Source organism: Diorhabda carinulata, chromosome 4, assembly GCF_026250575.1.
Source record: "Diorhabda carinulata isolate Delta chromosome 4, icDioCari1.1, whole genome shotgun sequence".
NCBI lineage: Eukaryota > Metazoa > Arthropoda > Insecta > Coleoptera > Chrysomelidae > Diorhabda > Diorhabda carinulata.
In genome coordinates, this window is record NC_079463.1 from 3700070 (window position 1) to 3722183 (window position 22114).

Below are 22114 nucleotides of genomic sequence, written 5' to 3' on the forward strand. Positions count from 1 at the left end.
TTGATTGATTTCTATCAATATTCTTAGTTAAAATTAGTGGTTTGGTTAGATTAAGTTAGGTTAGACATGCGAAGCAAAACTATGATGTTTAAATTATTCTTTTTCTGGAACTTCAAAGATGAAAAACTATGTGGAGGGATGATTTCCGCGCCCGATATACATAACAAATTTTTCAGCATAATTTTCTCTATAACATACTAAATTTTTAAGTAAATCGGAGGGATGTAACCTAATCTAGATAATTACCAAAATAACTGCTGCTATTCCACAATTAAATACAATTCAATAAATGCATCACTTCATCAAATATAGTTCAAAGATATTATCGAACTTATAATGGGACTACTGGTTTGAAACAAGGGTTCTTATAATTTCCTTAGCCGAGAAAACAATTCAAATCGTTTTATTTGTATGAGTAAATATAATTTTTTGGATAAACTTCCGAAAAACGCCAAGAGGAATTGGAAGGTAAAAATGATAGGAAATGGTCACAATTGAATAAGGACTAAGAAAAGTGAATTAAAAAAGGCCTATTCGTGCCATGAAAAAAGGAAAGAAAAATAGAAAAACGATAGTAAACGCACCGGACCTAACCTAACCTAACCTAACCTAATTTAACCTAACCGAATCGATAGCATCGACGTATTTCCCGATCCCGAAAGTGCAATAAAAGCAATGGAAATGAATGAAAAGCAATTTTATTCCACAAAAATTTAGTCACTTTCCTCATCCTCTTCCATTGGAAGTCGATCATTCTTCCCAGGATACAAAAATTTTATATCTTACAATGATTGTATCGAATGGATCCATATCTTTTTGCCGGACTTCTCCAGAGAAGTTCACAAAGATGCAGATCCAAGTTATTTCTGATTCCGCCCCTCGATATTCTTCTTCTCATGTGCCTCCAGCTGGATTCAATATTTTGGGTGTAGGTCGCGAGAATTTCAAAAATATCGACATCACATGTAAAATTTCATTGGCGTTTTTCGGAAGTTCAGCCAAATAACTTCAACTTCTGCGCAATTAATTAATAAGTTATTTTTTCTTGACTAATCATTCTTGTCAAATCGCTTCAAATTATGTGAAAAAATTAATATAATAACCCGAATTATTGCTAGTTTATATTAGAATATTTCGAGATTGATAACAGTTTCATCACACAATAAAATCCGTAACTGTTATTACCTTCAACTACACCACTCTTTCTCGTAAGTTAAATCCACGTATCCAATTTAATATCTCTTAAAAATGATAACAGCGTGAGAACAAGCACGAAGTTGCGAAGTTTCGCTAATAAACAAATTTGAAATGCGCACGTAATTTCTGGAGTTTAGCCGCCCGCCCATTTGCCTACTTTTAATGGTTTGAGCTTAACAGTTTACCACCATTCGCGAGTTGTTACAGAACCTATGAATGTGTTAGATTTTAGAGTCAAGGTCAGTTTTATTATTATTATTATTACTTTTAATATAACTTGTCTTGAGGATAATCTACAACAACCGTATCAAATACTATGAGGTCTTGAAATAAAATGAAACAGTTTAATTAATAATATAATCGCTGTTGTTTTTAAATACTTACATGTATGGAGGATACCGAGAAGAAGGACAATCTGTATATATGAAAAGGGACCGTTAAAATAAAATAAAGAGTAAATAATGAACAGCTCGAGTCAAAAATTATATTGAATTGTTTATTTCACACTTCAATTAATTGCTTACGTTCATACCATATTATTTGCCTACACCAGCGCCATTTAAGTGGCAGAGAGAGAAAGAACATCGTTATACCGCTTTCCATTTCTCTCTATTCTATTCTGATTGGATCGCCTTGACGTTGAAGTTTCGAGCGTCAAAAGAGGAGATTAAGAAGCTTCCACTTATATGTCGCTTTTTCTATCTTTAAAATTATTTCTTTGATACAGCTGGACATTTTTCCAAGTTTTCTGCTTTCTTTTTCTACTCTTCATGATGTATATTTTACAAAATTTATTGCCGGCATTATATGATTGACATATGACACAATAGTTACGAAAACATAATCGATTCTATATGAATCGAATACCAATGTATTGAAAGTAGATAAATCGAATCATGGATCGTATTTATATATTTAAATCCGGAAAATGATTATGGTTTATGAAGATTAACGTTATTTTTGTTTCTATTTACTCCAAACGAATGGACTATAGGCAACGTATTGGAAGAAGAGGTTTTACTTAATGACCTCCAAGATTCGACGATTTAAAACTTCCGGATTTCTTTTCGAAACGATTGTTTATCATCCAAATGCCTTTTATAATTATGCAGCACGTATGGTATTTTGAATAAGAAGCCAGAGAAACGTAAGAAAGTGGATTAAGAAATGTCAGATATGATAAAATTGACTTGTTTCATCATTTAATTAAAGTATTTTTGTAATTTACTATTAGTTAACTTGGAATTAATATAGAAATACATTATGTACATAAAAATCATATTTTACGTGGTTATTCATTATCTAGATAAGTTTTCGATGAATTAATTAAATGGTCTACGCAAATTACCAAGGGATATGATGAATATTACAAAATAGGCGTTGTCGCCACGCACTTAATTAGACTAAAAATATAGTCAGTACTTTATAACTCTCGAAACAGATCATTTTCGAATTGAACTGACAGATGATATTGAAGATACATTAGTTTTATTTAAACCGTTTTCTTCCAAAATGAATATTAGGGTGAGTTATCGAATTTATTGATAATTTTAGAAAGCAGAACAATGATTCCATATCTTTCTAGTGATTTCTTCCCATTCATATTTTATTTTTTGATTACTTAAATAGTCAATTACGTAACAAGTGTGTAAAGTAGCTTTTTTTTGACGAATGCGACAATCACATGACTCGAAAAAAGACTTTAACACACGAAATACATACAACATTTTTTCTACTACCAAAAATTTTATCAAAATACATAAGTTCAATGGTAATTTTCCTTATAAAATATTTTATATTTTTATTAATATTTAGAATATTCTAATCAAGATTAGAACTGACGAATTTGTGTTATTAAATGTGTGAACCCTTCGGCATCAGCGAGACTTGAACCTGGGACCTGCCGCCTGTGAGTCTCGTTGCCTAGCCGCTACACTACGGAGACCTTAATAATACATTTTTTACGTACTACTGTTTCTTCACGCACGAGTTTTTTCGAATTCGAGTTATTTTGAGAAAACTTACCATAGTTATGTATATTTTTCATACCATCAGAAAGTAGAGATTATGACAAATAAAAAGTCCACCGACTTTTTTTAAAAAGTCAATACTTTGATGTGAAAATTTTCAATTGAAAGTACTTTTTCGATATTACTCCAAAATAAGGTGGAAGCTAAATATTTTGAATAATAAAACAGCGTGCGGGACATAAAAAGGTAAGTTTTCACCGAATTTCGTAAAAGTTATGTGAAAAAAGTGTATATACAAAAGTTATAATCTATAAATTTGTTTTTAAACTGTTTGTAGTTTTACCCCAAATCGGTATAAACCGTTTTTTACCCTTAAAAACCCACCATTTTCCACTTCTCGAAATCTAATCGCTCGTAAATCATTTTTGTTATATTATCTTCTTTTTCCAATGGGTTTTATCCTACTACTATTCTTTTCTGATTTTAAACCCGGTCTAGACGAAGAAGTTATTTTTTAATTCATTCTAAAATGTTGAGGTTTGTAATAAAATATCAAACACCACGAACATTCTGATCGTTTCTGAAGCATTTATAATTTGTCAACAATAAACACTAGATAGAGTTCGTTGTTTTATACTCGAAGTAAACAATCTTCAACATATTTCGATAAAGAAAACGATTTTCTATAGTTCGAAGAACTGCGGCAATCAGACTTGAAGTTTAAAATCACTAAATGGTGGTAATTACTTGTCTATTCCGATAGATCATGAAGTGAATACCAAAGAAATAAACGATTCTAATACTAACTTAAACAAATATTACATTTAGAACCGCGATTCCCAAATCGTCCAAGTGGACCACCGGGGGTCCACGGGAGATTCGACGGGGGTGTGACAATTTTGATAGTGAAGTCAAGCCAACTAAAATGTTGGCTTGACTTCTCCTATCAATATAGGCAGATAATATTTTAATAAGCTCAGCGACTGTAACTTGTGAAAACTAGCTTATTCCAAATTCAATTCAAGGCGTCGCGAATTGCCGCGCCGGCCGCCGTCCCGTCCGCAACGCTTGTACAGACGTCCAAATTAATACGGCTTGTGGTGTATGTGCTTGCAATCTTGCATGAACTTGTTCGATTCTTAATCAAAGTACAGGATAAACGTTACTCATTTGATTCCGGAATTTCATAAAGAAAAGTGAATTGATATTAGTAATTGCCAGTGCCAGAAAAGTAAATACCTACCTGCCTATTTCTTATATTTCATATAGTATGAGGGTACATGAATCAAAAAAGTTTTGGAAACCAATGATTTAGAAAGATAGTTGGACTGTACGAAGAACTGCAACGATTAGATTAGTTTGAAAGTAGTACTTCTTCATAGTGGTAACTATCCGATGTCTATTCCGTAAATACCAAAGAAAAAAACAATTTCTACTTTAATTTAAAAAAAAATCATATTTAGAATGTTTTTGTTGATTTAAAAGTATTTGTATTTCTGTTGGTTTTGTAAAGAGGCTATAAAAGAATTCGAACCAAAAGCACGAATGTTTGAAATTGTAAAATTTGAAATTCATATTTCTATTTCTAAATATAATCTGTTAAATATTTTATAAAATTATTTTAATATTCAATTAATACATTTATCACTTACTTTAAATAAAATTTAATCGTGTTAACGACGTGCTGAAAATTATATGATTACAACTTAACTTTCGTAAAACTTGACGTGACTCTGAAATTTATTATTTCGAAAATTATATTTTATTTACATGACAGTAATAAATGTAACTCCATAAATATTTCTATATAAGAGTCATATGTTATTTTGGATATTATATAATACTTTTGCAGAATAATTATATTGATAAAAGTTGCATGTAATAAACTGCATGCTTTTAAGATTATAATTATGCATTTTTCTACTAAAATTAGATAATAGTTTAAAGAAAACTAAAAAACACGCTTTTAAAGTCCGTCAATTTATATTTATTTTCCATTTTTTACTTTAATTTATTGTCAAAAATAAAATTTTTTTTCGAGTTCTAGTCATTAGTTTTGTAAATCTACAACAGATGATGCACGTATCTAAAATTCTTCTAGAACAACACAATAAAATTTAAGGTGTTAAATTCTAAAGTAAAGACCAATTCATAAACTTGACTTTCCGTTGCCGTTTGCTGTTACAAAATAAAAAAAAATTGAAACGTATAAGACCATTCATAGTTGCCGTTTGCTGATCTGTCTGTCACGAATTTCGTAGCAATAGAAAAGAACCAATTACATCCGTTTGCGTTTGTCACGTGATTTTGACGTATGACATGTTAGAGCGCTAGATTTTCGACCTCTATTGGTCTCACATTGAACTTTGTCGTATTCTTTTTCTTTTTAAGTTTGGTTATCTCCATTGTACACACTGTAAAGCCTTCTAGTACTCCCAATAAAGAAACTCTTCGTTATTTTCCATATCGTCCATAACTACCGTATTACAAACAAAAACACAAACGTATCACGAAAAGAAAAAGCAGTACACACGTCAAAAAGAATGATAATTTTTTTAGGTTAACGGTACCAACTTTAAGTTTATGAATAGGCTCTAAAATTTGCTACAAACGTCTAACGGTAAACGTCACTCGCGAACGGCAACGACAAACGGAAAGTCAAGCTAATAAATCGGCTTTAATACTGATGCAGGTAGTATAGTAAAGTTTGCAGTGATAACTTCTAAAAAAATTGCAAAAAAAACAGCGTGAACGGGATTTGAGCCCTCGGCCAACGAATCTGGAGGTTGACTACTTAGTCCGCTCGGCTAACGAACACAATCAAAGTGGTGGGATATACTAACAGTAAGTTAAGTGCAAGACGCCACAATGACATCCAGTGATAAAAGTTTTGCTGGGTGGCCGTGGAACTCCACATTTTTGGACTTTTGGAGTTAGAGAAACTGGAAGAAAGTCTATTTGATACAAAAGAAAAAGTCAACTACTAGGGTGTGGTATCTTCTTGAGGTTAAACAAGATCAAGTGCGTCTACAGCCAAAACTACATCATTTCCTGTCTTCAGATTTGGCTGTATTGATATGATATTCCACAATTGATTAAAAAGAAATGTTTGTTATTGTTTAGATAAGTGAAAGTGGATATTGAAATGATTCTAATTCGTTCATCGTATCAAATTGAATATTTAATTATGTATATAGGTGCTTGTAAAACGATTTAATGATTTTTTGTCATGAAAAAATTGAACAGTAATCTTTCGACAATATCATGAAGATAAATTACAGGACCGTCGTTTCTTTATAAGTTTATATTTCTCGTTATCGTTTATTTTGTGTTTTTAACCTTTACATTTATACGAAAATCGTTTAGAAACTAAATATATGATTATATTTTCTTGAATTAAAGTAATACACCTTTAAAAATAAGCAATATTATTATGTTTTCTACTTTAAAGCCAGCTCTGAGTATGCTGAAAAAAAAAGAAAATGCAGGTGAATTTCTAACAACAAGATTCTTGTACCAGGCGCTGCTTTTAACGCGCTTCAAGAGCCATTTTCACTTTTTCATACTATTATTTCGTTTTACGTGTTCCATTGTCATTTCCTTCGTTATATACACAGCCAAAAGTGCCTCCTATTATTAATTATTGTGTTTGCGAGACGCTATAATATAAAGGTCAAACATTAATACATTTCGCATTAATTTGAGAGGTTAATATAAAAAGTTTGATTTTTAGATTATTTGAAATTATTATTATTGAAATTAAACAAAATACAACATTAAATTACTTACCACTTGAGTTTTTTAGGGTTGAAAATCATATGAATTGTGAAACACACTTGAGATATTTAAATAGAAATATTATTGAGAAATTATAACAATTAAAAGCAACCACAAAAGTAGGCGATAAATATGACACAGTATCTCCATAAAAAGAAATCAAGATGAATCAAATCAGGTGACCTATCCACCGATTTGGAAAGACGTTGTTCAAGTACTTGCGCACCAAGACCGCATAGTGTGGAACCAACCGGTTCATTTCGGGGAGCAAGAAGTTTTGAAGAAAGAAATTCTAAATATCGAGAACCTTTCTCTTCGAAAAAGTTATCTATTATTCCCTTCCAAACAATAACTTCGTCTGGGAATTGATCACAGTACTCTTGCATCCAATGTGGATTTTCCGTAGCCCAGTAACGAAAAGTTTGACGATTAACATGATATATAGCTTCATAAAAAATTAAATTCGTCTATCAAAATCATCTTCCATAAGTTCCTGTACTAAATTTACTTTGTAGGGACGCCAATTTTTCTTCTTCAGCTTTCTAAGAACAGTTGAATGGTCCATGTCATTATCTAATACAATTCGCTGTGATTTTTATCATTTGCTACTTACTGATGCAAAATTTTTTGGTCTAGAATTTGGTAATAGTCACTATTAACTCTGGATCTCGTTTCGGTTTCGGATTAGAAAATACTTTCATCACCCATAACATTGCAATCAAGGGTGTACAATCATTTTCTCTTTGGTCTTCTGAATATTTTCGTGAAACAATTTACGCAAAGAGTTTTTTCTCAGTAACCATTATAAAAAATTCATCACATTTATAAATAATATTTTTATAGACAGATATAGAGTCAAAAGGAGCGCACAAAAAAGTTTCGGAACTTCAATTTAAGTCGACTGATGTGAAGATTGAAGGTAACGTCACTCATAATCGTAAAGTTGATACTTCCAAGATAACGAAAACAACTTCATTAAAGAAAAGCAAAAACGATAATGGTAGTACTAATCCAAATCACAAATCGGTAAGTTTGGTCGATTTTACTCCTTTAAACAAAATTCTTTTGAATTACTAAATTGTCATATCATTTTCTAGCGATTCAATTCTGTCACTGCCAATTTGAATTGGCAGTAAAAAAATGATTTTCAAACATTAAAAAGTTTCATTGTTACTTGAGATCTTAAAAATACACATCCATTTAAAGTGAGTTTTAAATTTGAAAAGGATTTGACGTGTTTTAATACTTCAAAATTAAAATCAAAATTTCGGTTTATTTTCTGTTGATATCAAGTGATATAGATTCGTGATTATTTGTGTAACCACCTTGTATATCAAGTAATCATGACAATTATTATAAATTGCATTGAATTGAAGCGTTAAGTAAATATTAAGCAATTATTGCCCCCTCAATAATAGTTAGTTTATCTATTCATCCCTGTTATTTTGAAAAATCGAGTATTTTCACTTAAAATCAATCAATCCGGAATGTTTAATACACTCGCATTTCGAGGTTATGTTTCTATCGTTCCAATTGTATAGTTTTCTTTAGTTTTAGTTCATTTTTTCAAATTTAGTGGTTTCTCATGTGATTATTATTGTGTTAGGTTAGGTTAGGTTTACACAAAGACTGTCAATCTCATTTATAATTCAAATTTCAAACCATTTAAGACACCGACTGAAAAAGTTCTTTAAAATTGATATAGCACTTAACAGTATCTTATATGGATTACTTGGAATTTCGATAGCACGTAAAATCTAAATATGAAGTTATTTCTATCTTTTAACTAGATTTTTATGATTCCAAATGATTTACAGACCCGACGAGTCACATTTGGCGCGGCATCAATGGCTAAACCAACCCTTTCCAGGACACAAAGCGTTACGGAATCTCTTCGCAGAAAGGGTCATGGAGTTCTATCTTATGAAAACACAGATGGAATAGTAACATCTTCTTGTAAGGCAATTCATAATGTGGTCGGTGAAAAAAACAAACAAGAATTTTATGCTAGATACGAAACTTGTTTGAAAAATTGTACTTCCGTTCTTGTGACCGGTTCTCCGGGTGTCAGAAAAAGGATCCATCCTACTGGAAGGTATTTATTTTTTAAAAAACCATAACTTAGATGAATTATGAATATTTATGCTGAAAAAGTATAAAACAAAATTTCGAGATAAACATTTAACATAAGCTATAACTGCCGCTAGGTTTTTAAAATTTCGATTAGCTATGAGACCAATCCAATCAAGGGATATATGTCTAAAACACAAAAAACCGTTGAAAAATTTCAATTAATCATTTAAAATGATAAAAAAGGATAATTACTCCTCCCAAAGTTGAATTCTTTACAGGAGACATTTTTTGGAACGTTTCTTTCGGAATTATCTCCAAAACGTGCTTATTTTCGAATATTTTTTTTATCAGGAATTGCCAGGATGTGGCCCGTTTTTCATCTGCTGGTTTTTCGTAAATGTTCCAATTGCACAATCTATACAAAAATTGCAAAAAAAAACAGAAATACATACATTTTAAGAAAATGAAATATAAAGGGAGAGGGTGTTGGGATTTAAAAACGTATTGTTGATGCGAATTCGAGAGCCCTTTTTGTACCTTGTACCGTACATTGAACTTCACAGTACATGACACTTCTAACTCGTCGTATCCTACAATAAACTGTTTTATTCTGATGCGAGAGTTATATATGTAATTTTTTCCGTCATCCACAAAAAGGTGAGATGTTGTAAGAAAAAAGTCCCCGGGTTAAGATTAAAGCCTCTAAATGAGACAGGATGGTCCAGCAAAATTGATGCAATAAAGCCCCATAAACTGTATTTAATTAAGGTTTATAAAAGTAGCTGAAGATAATTAATTCCTTTCACATTGATGCAAAACATAAAGCGAGTTCCTTCTTAACGTCTGAACGTTTTAAATTTATTTGGTATGACGTTTTATTTCATATAAATATTGTCATCGAACAAATGCAGATTACTACAACTACCTAAAAAAAATTTGTTGATAATTTCCAGCAATATAGATCTCACCAATCATTTCAAGAAATACTTGTATAAGCGAAAGACTTTCCACGGTTACCAACGGTGAGGAGAAAATTTAAACCAAAACTGTTAGACTATGAACACCGAGTTGAAATCCCTAATTATCCAAAAACCGCGTTTAAAATTAGTTTTTTCTTAAAAATTATTGAGAAAAAAAACTCTCTATTTGACTTATTCGCCTGTAGCTTCTTGCGATATTTTTCAAAGCTAAAAATTATTGAAGATCGACAATGCTTCAAGGAAGATTGTCTGGGCTAGCAATATCAGTAATTGAACAAGAAATTTGCTACACCAAAGTCTCAGAAAATATCTCTACTACAATAGCACCTACCTGCTTTAAAAAAAATTGAAAAAACATGATGCAAAATGCCTCAAGGAGCGCCAAAACTTTTTTGCACACAGTCGCCAGTAGCCCTTACGGGGGCGCTGAATATTGGCAATGAAATTTGATTTGAAGATGATCTCTCAACTGTACACAATTTCGAACATAATTTTCTTTTTATCGGAGAAAATTTTGCATTCGCACTCGCTCCTCATTTACTAATTAAATGTTGCTGCTGCAGAATGACAAGCAGGAAAATAATTATTCAAAGTACTTTTTGATTATACATCGTATTTAATCCGCGTATATTTAATTATATATTCTTTTCTATAATTGAATACTGTCCAGATATGCAGAACTCCATTTCTCTAAAGCACAGAAAACAAAACATTAAGTCGCTTCACTAATCCTCATTTCAGTATACGAACGGTCTATAGAGGGAAAGGTCGAGACGTTATGTGGAACAAATTCAACCGTCAATTTTCGAAAAGTTCTCGGTTTCTTAAGCAAACTTACGGAGGTGCTCCGGTGACCCAATTTTTGAGTCGGAAAAGTGTTTCTACTTGGTCCTAAAATATTTTGTCAAAACAATTTTCGTAAGACACATATTTCAAGTACCGCGCAAAAAATGTATAGTGAATTTTGTACCTATCTTTGAAATTAAGGTTTGAATGAAGGTTAGTATTGAAAAATAAGACTAATAGATACTTTAATACAATTTATAATAATTGAACAATATCAATGTTGTTTTCTTTTGGATTTGTTATTCTCTGATTGTCTAGATTACATTCATAGCAAATAAACTTTGTTATACATCGAAAAATAATGGTTTTTAATAGTGTTTAGATCAGAAATATTATCAGGTTCTCCTTAAATAATCATTTTTTCGGAAGTTACTTTAGTTATTTCAATTGTTTTTCCTTCATTGTATCTTGATAAACATGCACTCTGAGTTTTGCGTATGAATTCTTGAGATTTGAGGTTCTTCTACTAGGCTGAACTTTATTTTTCTAATGCTAAATGATTGAATCATTCGATCACAATACGAAACCCTTACAAGCTGTTTCGAATATAATAATCGTGACGTCCTATCTTCTCCTTCAGGCTCCATCTCCATTTAATGAAGGCTGGCGACAATTTCGGCATACTTATTCCTAAGTGGTGCGAATTAAAGATCATGTGTTCATACCGGTCCAATCCGTGAATGTTTTCTGCGACCAGGTCCACGTTTTCCTTCGATTTTTCCTTCTATTATTAATTTCAGTATATCACACGGTGTATGTAGCCCAAATAAGCGGCCTTTCTTCTCTTTATTGTTGTAAGTACCTCTCTCCCCTTTCCCATACGTCTAAGCCCTTCATCGTTTGGTATATGCTGAGTCCACGATATTTTTAAAAGTCTACGGAAGATCCACTTTCTCGAGTCTGTTCATGGTATCCACTTTTAATGTCCTCGTTTCTGCTCCATACAAGACAACTGAGTACAGGTACGCTTTTAAAAAACGGTATCTTAAGTTTAAGTTCAAGGTTTTTCACCTTTAGGAATATGAATCTAGCTTGTCCTATACGCGATTTTACTTCGACGTCAGGGTCTACATTTGCGGTTATCCAGCTACCAAGATATGTTAATGTTGAGTTGTGGGTTTGAAAGTCTTGTTATGGCCATTCTATAGCTTTGTTGATTAGGCGTTGAAGGGCTTCTGGATTGTCTGCAATGATAACCGTGTCGTCTGGTTAAGTATGTGCACAGATTACATATTAAACAGTATTGGCGACAAAACACAACCTTGTTGTACCTCCTTTTCTATACACACCGGTTCTGATGTCGTTTGTCCACATCTAACTGTTGCTTCTTGGTTCCGATTTCTAATAAACTCGTCCTATACCTAAATAAAATTCATTTTGTATATGAAAAGAATTATAAGTATCATATTTTGTCAACTGTGAGAAGTATTTAAGTCAATAATTCAACTGCAACAGCAATTTTTAATCCCCTGTGTGAATAAATATCATGTCTTCTTCTTAAATTATACATTTTTGTTTTTAAACCTCCCATACTATTTGGAAATAGTATTTAAAACTATTATATTGGTACTATAGACATTTTATATAAGTTTTTCTCAACCAGGTATCAAATTTGTAGCTTTAAAAATGAATTCGCCGTATATTTTGATCATACCTCGTATTCATTCACTCTTTAAACTTATAATGAATATAAAATAATTGTTTAGAATGGATTAATATTAAAATTAACGTAGTTCGAAATTTTATACAAATTTTATATAGTTATTTCAGTGGAACGCTGAATTCATCATCAATGAGAAGAACCCACGAAACAGATCGTCTTCTTCTAACAGATCATTCTAATCTTCACGAGACAGAACGACAAAAGAACGATGATGGTATTGTGAAAGAACGACGTATAAATAAACACACCAACGAAACCATTATAAAAGATGATTATCCTGAGATTTGTTGTCATATTTCGGATAGTTCACCTCAGACGTGTCGTCCTATAAAAACTTCAGTTTTATTAAACGCGGCTCGTGTCGGCAATATTTCTTGGTTAAGAGAACTCATAGATTACAATTTGAAATTTGGTTTCCGTGATGTGAATGCCGTGGATCGGAATGGCAGGGTGAGTTGTACATTTTTATTATCAAAATATTCTGATTTCGATTATAAGAAAATATGTTTCAAATGATATAAAAGGCATTCTCCAACGTGAAATAAAATATTTCTTCACGGAATAAGTTTTTATTTAAAATAACCGATGCGTTTTGTACAAAAATGTATCTAGTCTAGACCATTGGTTTCTAAAGCTGAGATCCAGGGGTTTAAGTGAATGTCCATTGTTAGATCTTCACATTGCTCGACGGGTTTGGTTCATTAAAGTCGGTATTAATTTGAAAATGGTCCAGGAAGAAGAAAGTTTGAGAATCTTTGGTCTAGATTATCATTTGTGTATGTTAATATTTAATCGGGAAATAAACTGTTTGTGCACATATAAAACATGGTATATTATATCATTCAAATGTGTGGCTTTTTTGAAAAGTGCGCATTCGAAATTCAGTGACTTTAGTACCTAAGGTGAATTTGATCAATGGCACGGTTATTGTTTGCTTTCAAGGCTGCTAAGATATTTGTCGCTTATTGGCTAAGATCTCGTCAGTAACTGAGATGGTCTGTCCAACATCGTTCTCAAAATAATAGAACTCGAATCTACATCAAACGTTTTTAGTTTTGAGACAATACCAATTCATATAAAAACTACTGCATTTGAAAAAAGTCACTGTTACCATTGGCTCTGACGTTAAAGATGGATTTCGATAAAAATAAGTGTCAATTTGAACTGCTCCTGAGCTCATTTTTAGAGCGTGGAAGCAAATTCCGATGAAGAACTCTCCAAATTGTGGTTTACGGATTCTGCTGAAGACTGTAGTGCCTCAGACAGCGACTAATCTTACATTCCGTTGACGTACAACGAATAGACAACAACGCACAATGTCCTTTGCATTCAATTCAAACGAATACTTTGGCATGCTCCTGGTTTATAATAAATAAAAAAAATTCTGGACCTACGTCTAATTTATACTAAGTTTTATTCAACGTCGTCAGGGGATCATTAGTATGTCTTACATTCCACTAGCTTTCATTCATAAGTCAAACAACCTGGATATGAAATCGAAAAATCTCTCCTGTCTTTTTACATATATTTTGGGCCCAGGAACTGGAATTTCGGGATGGTCAGGCGTGATTTATCTAGCGAAATTTCAAAAAAAATTGTCGATCATCAATTTCTACACAGAAATATGAGTTACATACAAGTTCCCAGAAATGTTGTACTAAATACTTCCCAGGAATATCGGTATCTGAATATTGAATTCTGGTTAACCATTTTCTTATCTAGAAATTAATTATAATACATATTACCAATTTATTAATTATAAAACACCCTCTAATACAACCTATCCTAACCTAACTTTAGCTTGTAGATAAGAAAATGGTCAACCCGGACGTAACCTAACCTTTACAAGTTGACTGGGTCGAGCTTGAAGGAAGAGACAAGGCCTGGTGATTCACAGAACGTAGCGTTGGGCCTGCGTAATGCGCTACTCCGAAACTCGTTCTCTTCTTCTCTTTTTTTTCACTTCTTCGAGCAGCATTTTATGAACAAGACACAGAACAATTGGTTTCTCGAATGGCGTCATGAATTTTTAGACGAAATTCCTACTTTTTTGGGCTGTAGTTCCGTTTGCTTAATTATTAAACTTAACCTGGATTAGAAAAGATAATACCCCAGCTCGCTCAAAGTTATAACAATTTTACTAAATATATCCGAAAACATCGATCTTAGAGTAAAGAGGTTTAAACAAAAAATGAAGCTCATAAAAAGCTCTACAAAAACTATTATATACATTTTTTACCTAAAACTATTTTTTTGGCTGTTATAACCCGATTTTTTCGTAAAAATCGAGAGCTTTATATGAGTTTTATTTTGTTTTAACTTTTAGGGAGACGTGAGGGCAAACAAAGCTTTTAGGGATTATTTTCTCTAATCGAGAACAAGCTTTTGCAGAATTTTATCAAAATCATATTTTTCTGTTATCAATAAAAAAATACTGAGTATGTGTTATCGTAATTTTCAATGACAATATACCGGTGGCGCCAGTGGATGGCATTAATACCATTTTTTTTTAATTATCCCATCAAATTAGCAAGATAATGCTCGTATATAATAATAAAGAGCAAACTGTTCAATATTAATTACTCGCGCTTGCCTGGACGTGACATTAGAAGTCTTGTTATTCACAAAATGTATAGCAATAACTTTTTATTGCTAATCAAAACTGATTTTATCAGTAATGGAAAGATTTAATAATAAATTTAGCATTGATAGATTCTAATTTGAATATCCTTCATTATCATGTGCTTTTTCAATAATATAATCATTCGATACGATAAGTTTTTGCAATAAGTGGCTTTTAGTATTCAAATGAACAGCTACAATTTCTATCTTTTTTCAAAATGAACTACTTTATATCTACATGTATAATTATTAGACTTGGATATATACAATCAACGAATGTGATTTTATTTTTAGGTTTTTTATTTATTTGTCTTATCAGACGAAAAGCATGCATCTTATACAGTGCCTCTTAGTGAAATTTCATATGTAATATATTCTATTTTTAGAAAAACTTTGTGAAAAGCGGAGAATGTGTGGATGGTTTTAAATATTTTTAAAACTTTTACGTTGTAAATATTTTTATATTAGATACTTACAATCCAGTACATTAAAATCTATTTGACATTCAGAGTGTTTCTAAGACCCAAAAAAAACAATAATTTATGGAAAATATCATCGACAAAAGTATCTATATAATTCAGTGTTATCAGCAAAAACAGGAAAAGAAGGATTAAAAAGATCGAGATTACTTCGGATTGATGAGTGAAATTATTCAAAATAGTTTGTGTTTGAATGAATAACATGCTTTCACCAGGGTTTATACTTCCTGTAGAAATCTTTAAATTACTCATCATCTAACTGATGTCCTTAGAGCCTGGAAACTATTCAAAAGTCGCAAGGAACTACACCTGGATTGCACCGATAAAGTTGAGACAACTATTCACCAATAGGGTCCTTGAATATTTTTTTTATTCCCCAACTACGTTTAGTATATCGTTCTTAATCACACATTATTTTCTAATTTTTTTTAAACGGTATATTAGTTCATAAAAAAATGAATCTAAATACTTAAATGACGCGCCCAAAACGTTGACACATGACTGAGTGTGACGTAGAAAGTAAGTAAACAGCGATGAAAGATGATACAAATGTTTTAAAATCGAAAGTTTTAATCAAAACATAACCTTCAAAACTATCATTTTTATGACTACGTTTTAATAAAGTTCTAGCAAACAAAAGTGAGAATGATGTTACTATAAGAAATTCTAATTAGTAGCATCTACGAATCTGTTTTTACTGCACGTATTTCAGCTTAAGTAAATAATTGATTATTAGCAAAGAAGGTAGCAACCATGAATGCATCTACCTTAGATTGTCCGATCTGGATTCGATAAATCGGTTATAGAAAATATTGTCTTTATTTTGCTCGGACATTGATATACTTTTTTCGTTTCAGAGATTCCGAATCTCATAACCAAAAATTCATTACTTATGAGACCCCCTTTGTCATTAATCTTACGATATCTTGGTTCTGCACTACGAGGAATGAAGCTCAAGATTATATACAAGGGCATCGACTGAAACGAGCTTTCTATTAGTGCAAGTCGGCCGGGTTTGATTATACCTTCGTCGGTTAAGTAGGGGCATATTAGCACGTTCTTAGTAGTAGATATACATTTTAATATATATGAAATGAGCTTATTCCACTTTCATTTCATTGGCCTGCCTCATATTCCCATGATATCATAAGTCAAAAATAGTGGTCAACTCGATTTAAGACATAATAAACTGCAAACTCGTACAGACCTAAAGTTGTTTTTAAACTCCGCGTCTTCAAGGTCAAAAGTTATAAAAATCGTTTGTTTTTTGCAAATATATCGTTTCCCATATGGGTGATTCCATTATAACTGTGATATTCAATGTCCTGTATTGTTTTTTTGTACTAGTCATTAATTAATAATCAATTAATAAAAATTTTGTGTTAATTGAATAATTCTTAAGATATTTAAACATTATTTTTATACAATATAACTTGCCACTTAAAGAAAACTTATACTACATCACTTGAATGTCAGTACCGTGTCATGTCCATTCCTAGAATTTACCGATAAATTATTAATTTTTTTTGTCGTAACAAATGATTTAAACTAATTACCTTATAAATTCTAATGTTTATGATCAAACTGAGGAAAATTGATGCACTTGTTGTTTAATATCTTAAGTTACCATGTCAGTACCGTGGATAAATGAGTCAGTACCGTGGAACTCAAAATCCGACATTTGTGTCTTGCTCGTGATACTTTGAAGTTGTAGTAAATTCCTCTTAGAGTTTTATTTTTACAGTAAAATAGATGAATAATATGCATAAAAAAGTTAGAAAAGTTAAATTTTAAAATCTTGAAATTTTGAATACAAAAAATCACAGTTAGAACGGAATCACCCATATTTCCTCTGATTTCAGCGGTTTTGAAATTTATTATAAATTTTATAAAAAAGGAAATTGTTCATATTTACATCAAATTTTTACTTACCTATATTATATTACTCAGTACTATATTTTTCAATGAAAAGAGAGGTTCAGTTAACATTGCAAATATAGAAAATTCTTCTTCAGCTAGTGACCTAACCTCAATGCTGGAATTTTAACCTTTAGGTTTGCAAATAAATAATCTTGACGACGAAAATAATGATGATGAATTAAATGACGACGATAAAAAAGAAATTTTACTTCAAGACGTACATTTGTATTTAGAAATCATAAATTAGTTTGAAAGTAGTTGTTTTTTGTTGACGGTGATTTTGTGTTTCATTGGCCGATTTAATCAGTAATTTTTTGACATAGAAATATATTAAAAATCGTATGTAGTTCGATTTCACTAATCTGTTTATAGAGAGTACGAAATGTACTAAATAAAGTAATAATAACCATTACATCATCTCGATACAAATTTATTACAATCAAGTACGAACAACATTAATATTCAATAAACATATTTCACCTGCTAAAACCGACGTACACTTCTTTGTTTTACATACTTACACTGACCTACTTCTGTATTATGTCGTATGTATTTGAAATAAATGATCAATTAAATCTGAATTTATGATTTGTTTCTTTAGATCAGTACTGATGTAAATAAATAACATATCGGGGCTTGGCGCTTTCAAATCAATATCAATATTAAGTTCCACTCCAAATAAATCTGTATATTTTCATTGTACTATTCTTAACCGACGTCCTCTTCTACTTTTCGGAGTCGGTCAGATACTCTCTCTTCGTTTTGGCAGGCCTCAATTGGCCAACAACATAAGAAATGTTCGTTTCCACACGTCGAGCGAAGATACCTTTTCTTTGTTGTCTTATATTTATTATTATAATTTGATTAAGCTCCGTCATTGGCCTTATTGTAGTATTCTATCACGTTCTGGGTCAATCATGGTTGACTATTTGTATAACGGTATACACAACTTTTATTTTAAATCCAATCGGTGGAAATATATGACGTTAACTAATAAATGTTTCTTGTAGTTTCTTATTGATTTTATTTCGTAGGTAATTAATTCTAGTTCATTATAAAGCCACGATTTGTTTAATTAAACATTAACTATTTTAATTTACCAAGTCTACTATTGTTTGATTTACTTTTTCTGCGTTATTTTGGCTTCTACTAAGATGGATATTTATCTTAACAAGCGTGCTAAAATTAACACACAATAATCGCTCGTCGAAGTTAACTTAAGTTCGAAGTGTTCGTCCGCGCACTCGTGCAATCATGTGATGAACTGCGAGGCAAAAAAAAACGAGCAATTTGATGAAGTAGTGTAGTGGATGCTTTAGAGATTTAACTGCATCAGTCGGTGTTTCAAAAGTTTCAGCAATACTTCAAAATTCCGAATCATTGTCTCCAATGAAAAAAGGAAAATGACGATGATAATTGATGAATTAGATTTAAAACAAAATAATTCAACCGTATTCTCAGTATTGAAGTCCAATTGGTTTGTTCTTTTTATTTCAGACTTTACTTACTTGGCTAGCCTCGCGTGGAATAGCTGATGTTTTGAATCAATTAAGTCGAATAAAAAATATCAATCCTAATTTGGGTGATAACGAAGGAAACACACCCTTACATTTTGCTGTTCGTTATGGTGAGTTTAGGGTTTAGTATTTGTTTTCTCGTTTCATTTCTATTCTCATTACAGAGAGAACGGAGTTCCTGAACTTGTTCTTGGTTTATTTTAGAGGTAGACTCACTATTGATCGAAGAAATGTATTGGGTTTCACACCGTTGATGTGTGCAGCTATAGATGGAAGAAGCAGATCTGCCCAACTATTATTATTATCAGGTAAAATAACAAAAGCACTATAATAAAGAGACATATATGTATCGACGATTGATTTTTCACACAACGCTGTCTCCTACTTTCCTTTATTATCAATTAGAGGGTTCTAGAGGATTCGGTCCCGGGATCCCAATCATATTTTAGATTAAATTCAATGAATCCTGAATCCCGCGATTTTCGGGACTAATATATTTTTTATATAAGTCAATAAAAATGTGCGTGAAACGAAACGCACTTACTTTTATTTGACGTTAAACGTCAAAATTTGCCGGCCATCTTGTTTACACAGCTGATTGCGTTTGTTTCTGCTAACGACCGGTGTCAGATTAAGTATGTTTGTAAAATAGTGTAAAAATTACGCTTCAGATCGTGTAAGTAATGATATTTATATTGTTAATTGGTGATAAACAATTAATTTATTGAAAAAACAACAATGCATTAATATCTATGAGTAAATATAGATGAAAAACTGCGAATGTTTTTTCTATTGATCTAAGAGGTTATGTTTATGTTGTACATAGATTTAAATGTTCTTTTCTTTTTTGTTTACGGTCAAGAAGTAAACAATGTCATTCTCCAAGGAAAGTTTTTATATCAAACATAAAAAAGATGAAGACGTTACGTCAGTGTGGAGTGATTTTTTTAGTCGACAAAACGGGTAGCTTAGCACAATGTACCTAAGCGTTGTTTAGATACTTTTAGCTACTTTAGAACTTAGATTCTGCTAAGGCATCTTCCTCAACGAGCCGAAATAATGCAGGACCACCTTCGAAAAGAAAAATGACGTCAGTCGCCGACTATTTTGTGAAATCTGATACTCTTGACGATGTTTTGGCCCGTATGACTGCGTCAGATGGTTTTCCTTTTAGCGTATTTGTGACATCAAACGATTATTTAGAGTTTTTTTTTACATTCCCACACTAATTTGGATGTGTAGTTGATAGAATACTCGTGAGCATATTTGTTCATTCCTAGCAAGTCTACCTAAAAAATGATGAGTGATGTTCCTAGATGTATAGAGTCTTTCTTTTCATTATTCGTTGCTTCCTGATGAGAAACCCACAAAATTGTATTAAACAAAGAAAACTGAGTAGTGAATGAAAAATGTTTATTTTATTCCTCAAAATCAATCGAAATTATAAGATTTCATCATGTTTTATGCAGTTTTTATTGTGATTATAAAGTAGAAATGATTTATTGTCTAAGGTGCTGATCCGACTTTGCGCGATTTTGGTCGCAATTTGAGAGCTGATCAATGGGCATTGCACTGTAGTAGATTAGTGTGTGCCGAAGTAATACTTCGTCAAATAAGAGAGTTACTTAAATTTCCCGATTCTTCTCGTAACTGGGATAGTCAAATTAATATGGAAGTGGTTTTTTGTAGAGGAAGCGCGAGGAAAATATCGTGTGATTCGTCGAGAGAAGAAGGTTAGTACATTTCTGTAATAATATATCATAAGTTTATGTTTGTATATATTTTCAGGTTTTGGAATGAAATTTAGACAAATTTTTCGAAGAACTTCGACTCTACCCCATGACAAAAATTTACGTGCCAAATTGATGAAACAATTAACAGCGGCAGCTTTTTGTGCTACATCACCGGCTCTTCCATCTAGAGAATATTTACCACCGTTAGTAAAATCAATTTTACGTCCATTGAACGTTCCTTTAATAAAAATTACTTTCGTCAGAAATGATGGGAATACGAGTACCGAAATAATTGACTACAACGTGAGAAATGGTATTCCCTCTACATCTGATAACTCATCAAGATCTTATATGTCTTCATCTTCATCGATATCTAACATTTCGACATCATCGAAATCTAGTGCGAATAATGACAAAAAATCCATTAATCATAGGAGGGCTTCGAATAAAAAATAATATTTTCTCCATTAACTCCATTTACTTTGTTAATACTGATAGTTTTTATATCATTTTCTAAAGAGACTGTATTATCCTTAATTATTTTGTCAATGTTCAATCGATGACATGGAATCTCGGTACTAGCTACATTTCTGACAGTTACTTTGTTTCTTCCCTTGGTATGTTCTGTGCCTATACATATTTATATCTCTCGGTATTTTCGCAAAAACCTAACCTAATCACGTCTAATTGCACCAACAAAGGCAGTCAAAAGACTCTAAAGAATGTAGTTACATTCATTCAACACTTCATTTCGAAAGATGTTAAAAATTTAGTTTGGCAGTGCAAGACACTGATTTCAAGGGTCACTGTAACTCCTGGAATTTCGCGAAAATACCGAGACGTCATATTTGTAAGGTTAAGTTCATATAAGCCAATTATGTAAATAAAATACTTCTACTAAATCACTATTTGTACTTTTCCTCTTTTTTCTTTCAATTATGCAAACAGTTTAGTTGTAATTTTTTGAAACTTTTAAACATCGAAATATACAGTGAGTGTGAGAAACAAAGCTCTAATCAATATCCAACTTGAAGTTCTTCACAGCTGTGCATCGAGAATGTGTTAGTTAACCTGTAGGATTGGAATTATACTCATAAGGTATTCATAAAATAAAAAAAATAATAATAGTAAATCCTCTATTTGTAATAAAATATATAAATAAGTATTGGTCAAACAATAATTGAAATAAAACAATATATGAAAATCAATAAATGAATATAAATTTGAGCAAAGTTAGTATCCTCCAATTAAAATGAATTTATATAGACTCAAGTGTCTTTTCTATGAAATTAAATCGTTTAAGTACGTGTTTTAGTAAATCACCAATATAAAATAAT

General features: G+C 31.6%; 1 protein-coding gene across 1 annotated transcript; it reads left to right on the top strand.

The window, feature by feature from the left end:
• The first annotated feature begins 1378 nt into the window (after positions 1-1378).
• LOC130892380 (uncharacterized) lies at positions 1379-21685 on the top strand. The gene is made up of 9 exons (XM_057797782.1): positions 1379-1436; positions 7788-7970; positions 8762-9039; positions 12605-12956; positions 19025-19154; positions 19209-19352; positions 20556-20777; positions 20833-20980; positions 21041-21685. Exons 1-9 carry the CDS (start codon positions 1410-1412, stop codon positions 21231-21233), a joined length of 1677 nt encoding a protein of 558 aa, XP_057653765.1. The 5' UTR covers positions 1379-1409; the 3' UTR covers positions 21234-21685.
• Positions 21686-22114: the final 429 nt, after the last annotated feature.

Coding starts and splice junctions, on each gene's coding strand:
- LOC130892380 (XM_057797782.1), top strand. CDS start 1,410: ATGAATGTGTTAGATTTTAGAGTCAAG. Junction 9,040..12,604: donor AGGATCCATCCTACTGGAAG/GTATTTATTTTT, acceptor AATTTTATATAG/TTATTTCAGTGGAACGCTGA. Junction 19,155..19,208: donor ACATTTTGCTGTTCGTTATG/GTGAGTTTAGGG, acceptor TTCTCATTACAG/AGAGAACGGAGTTCCTGAAC.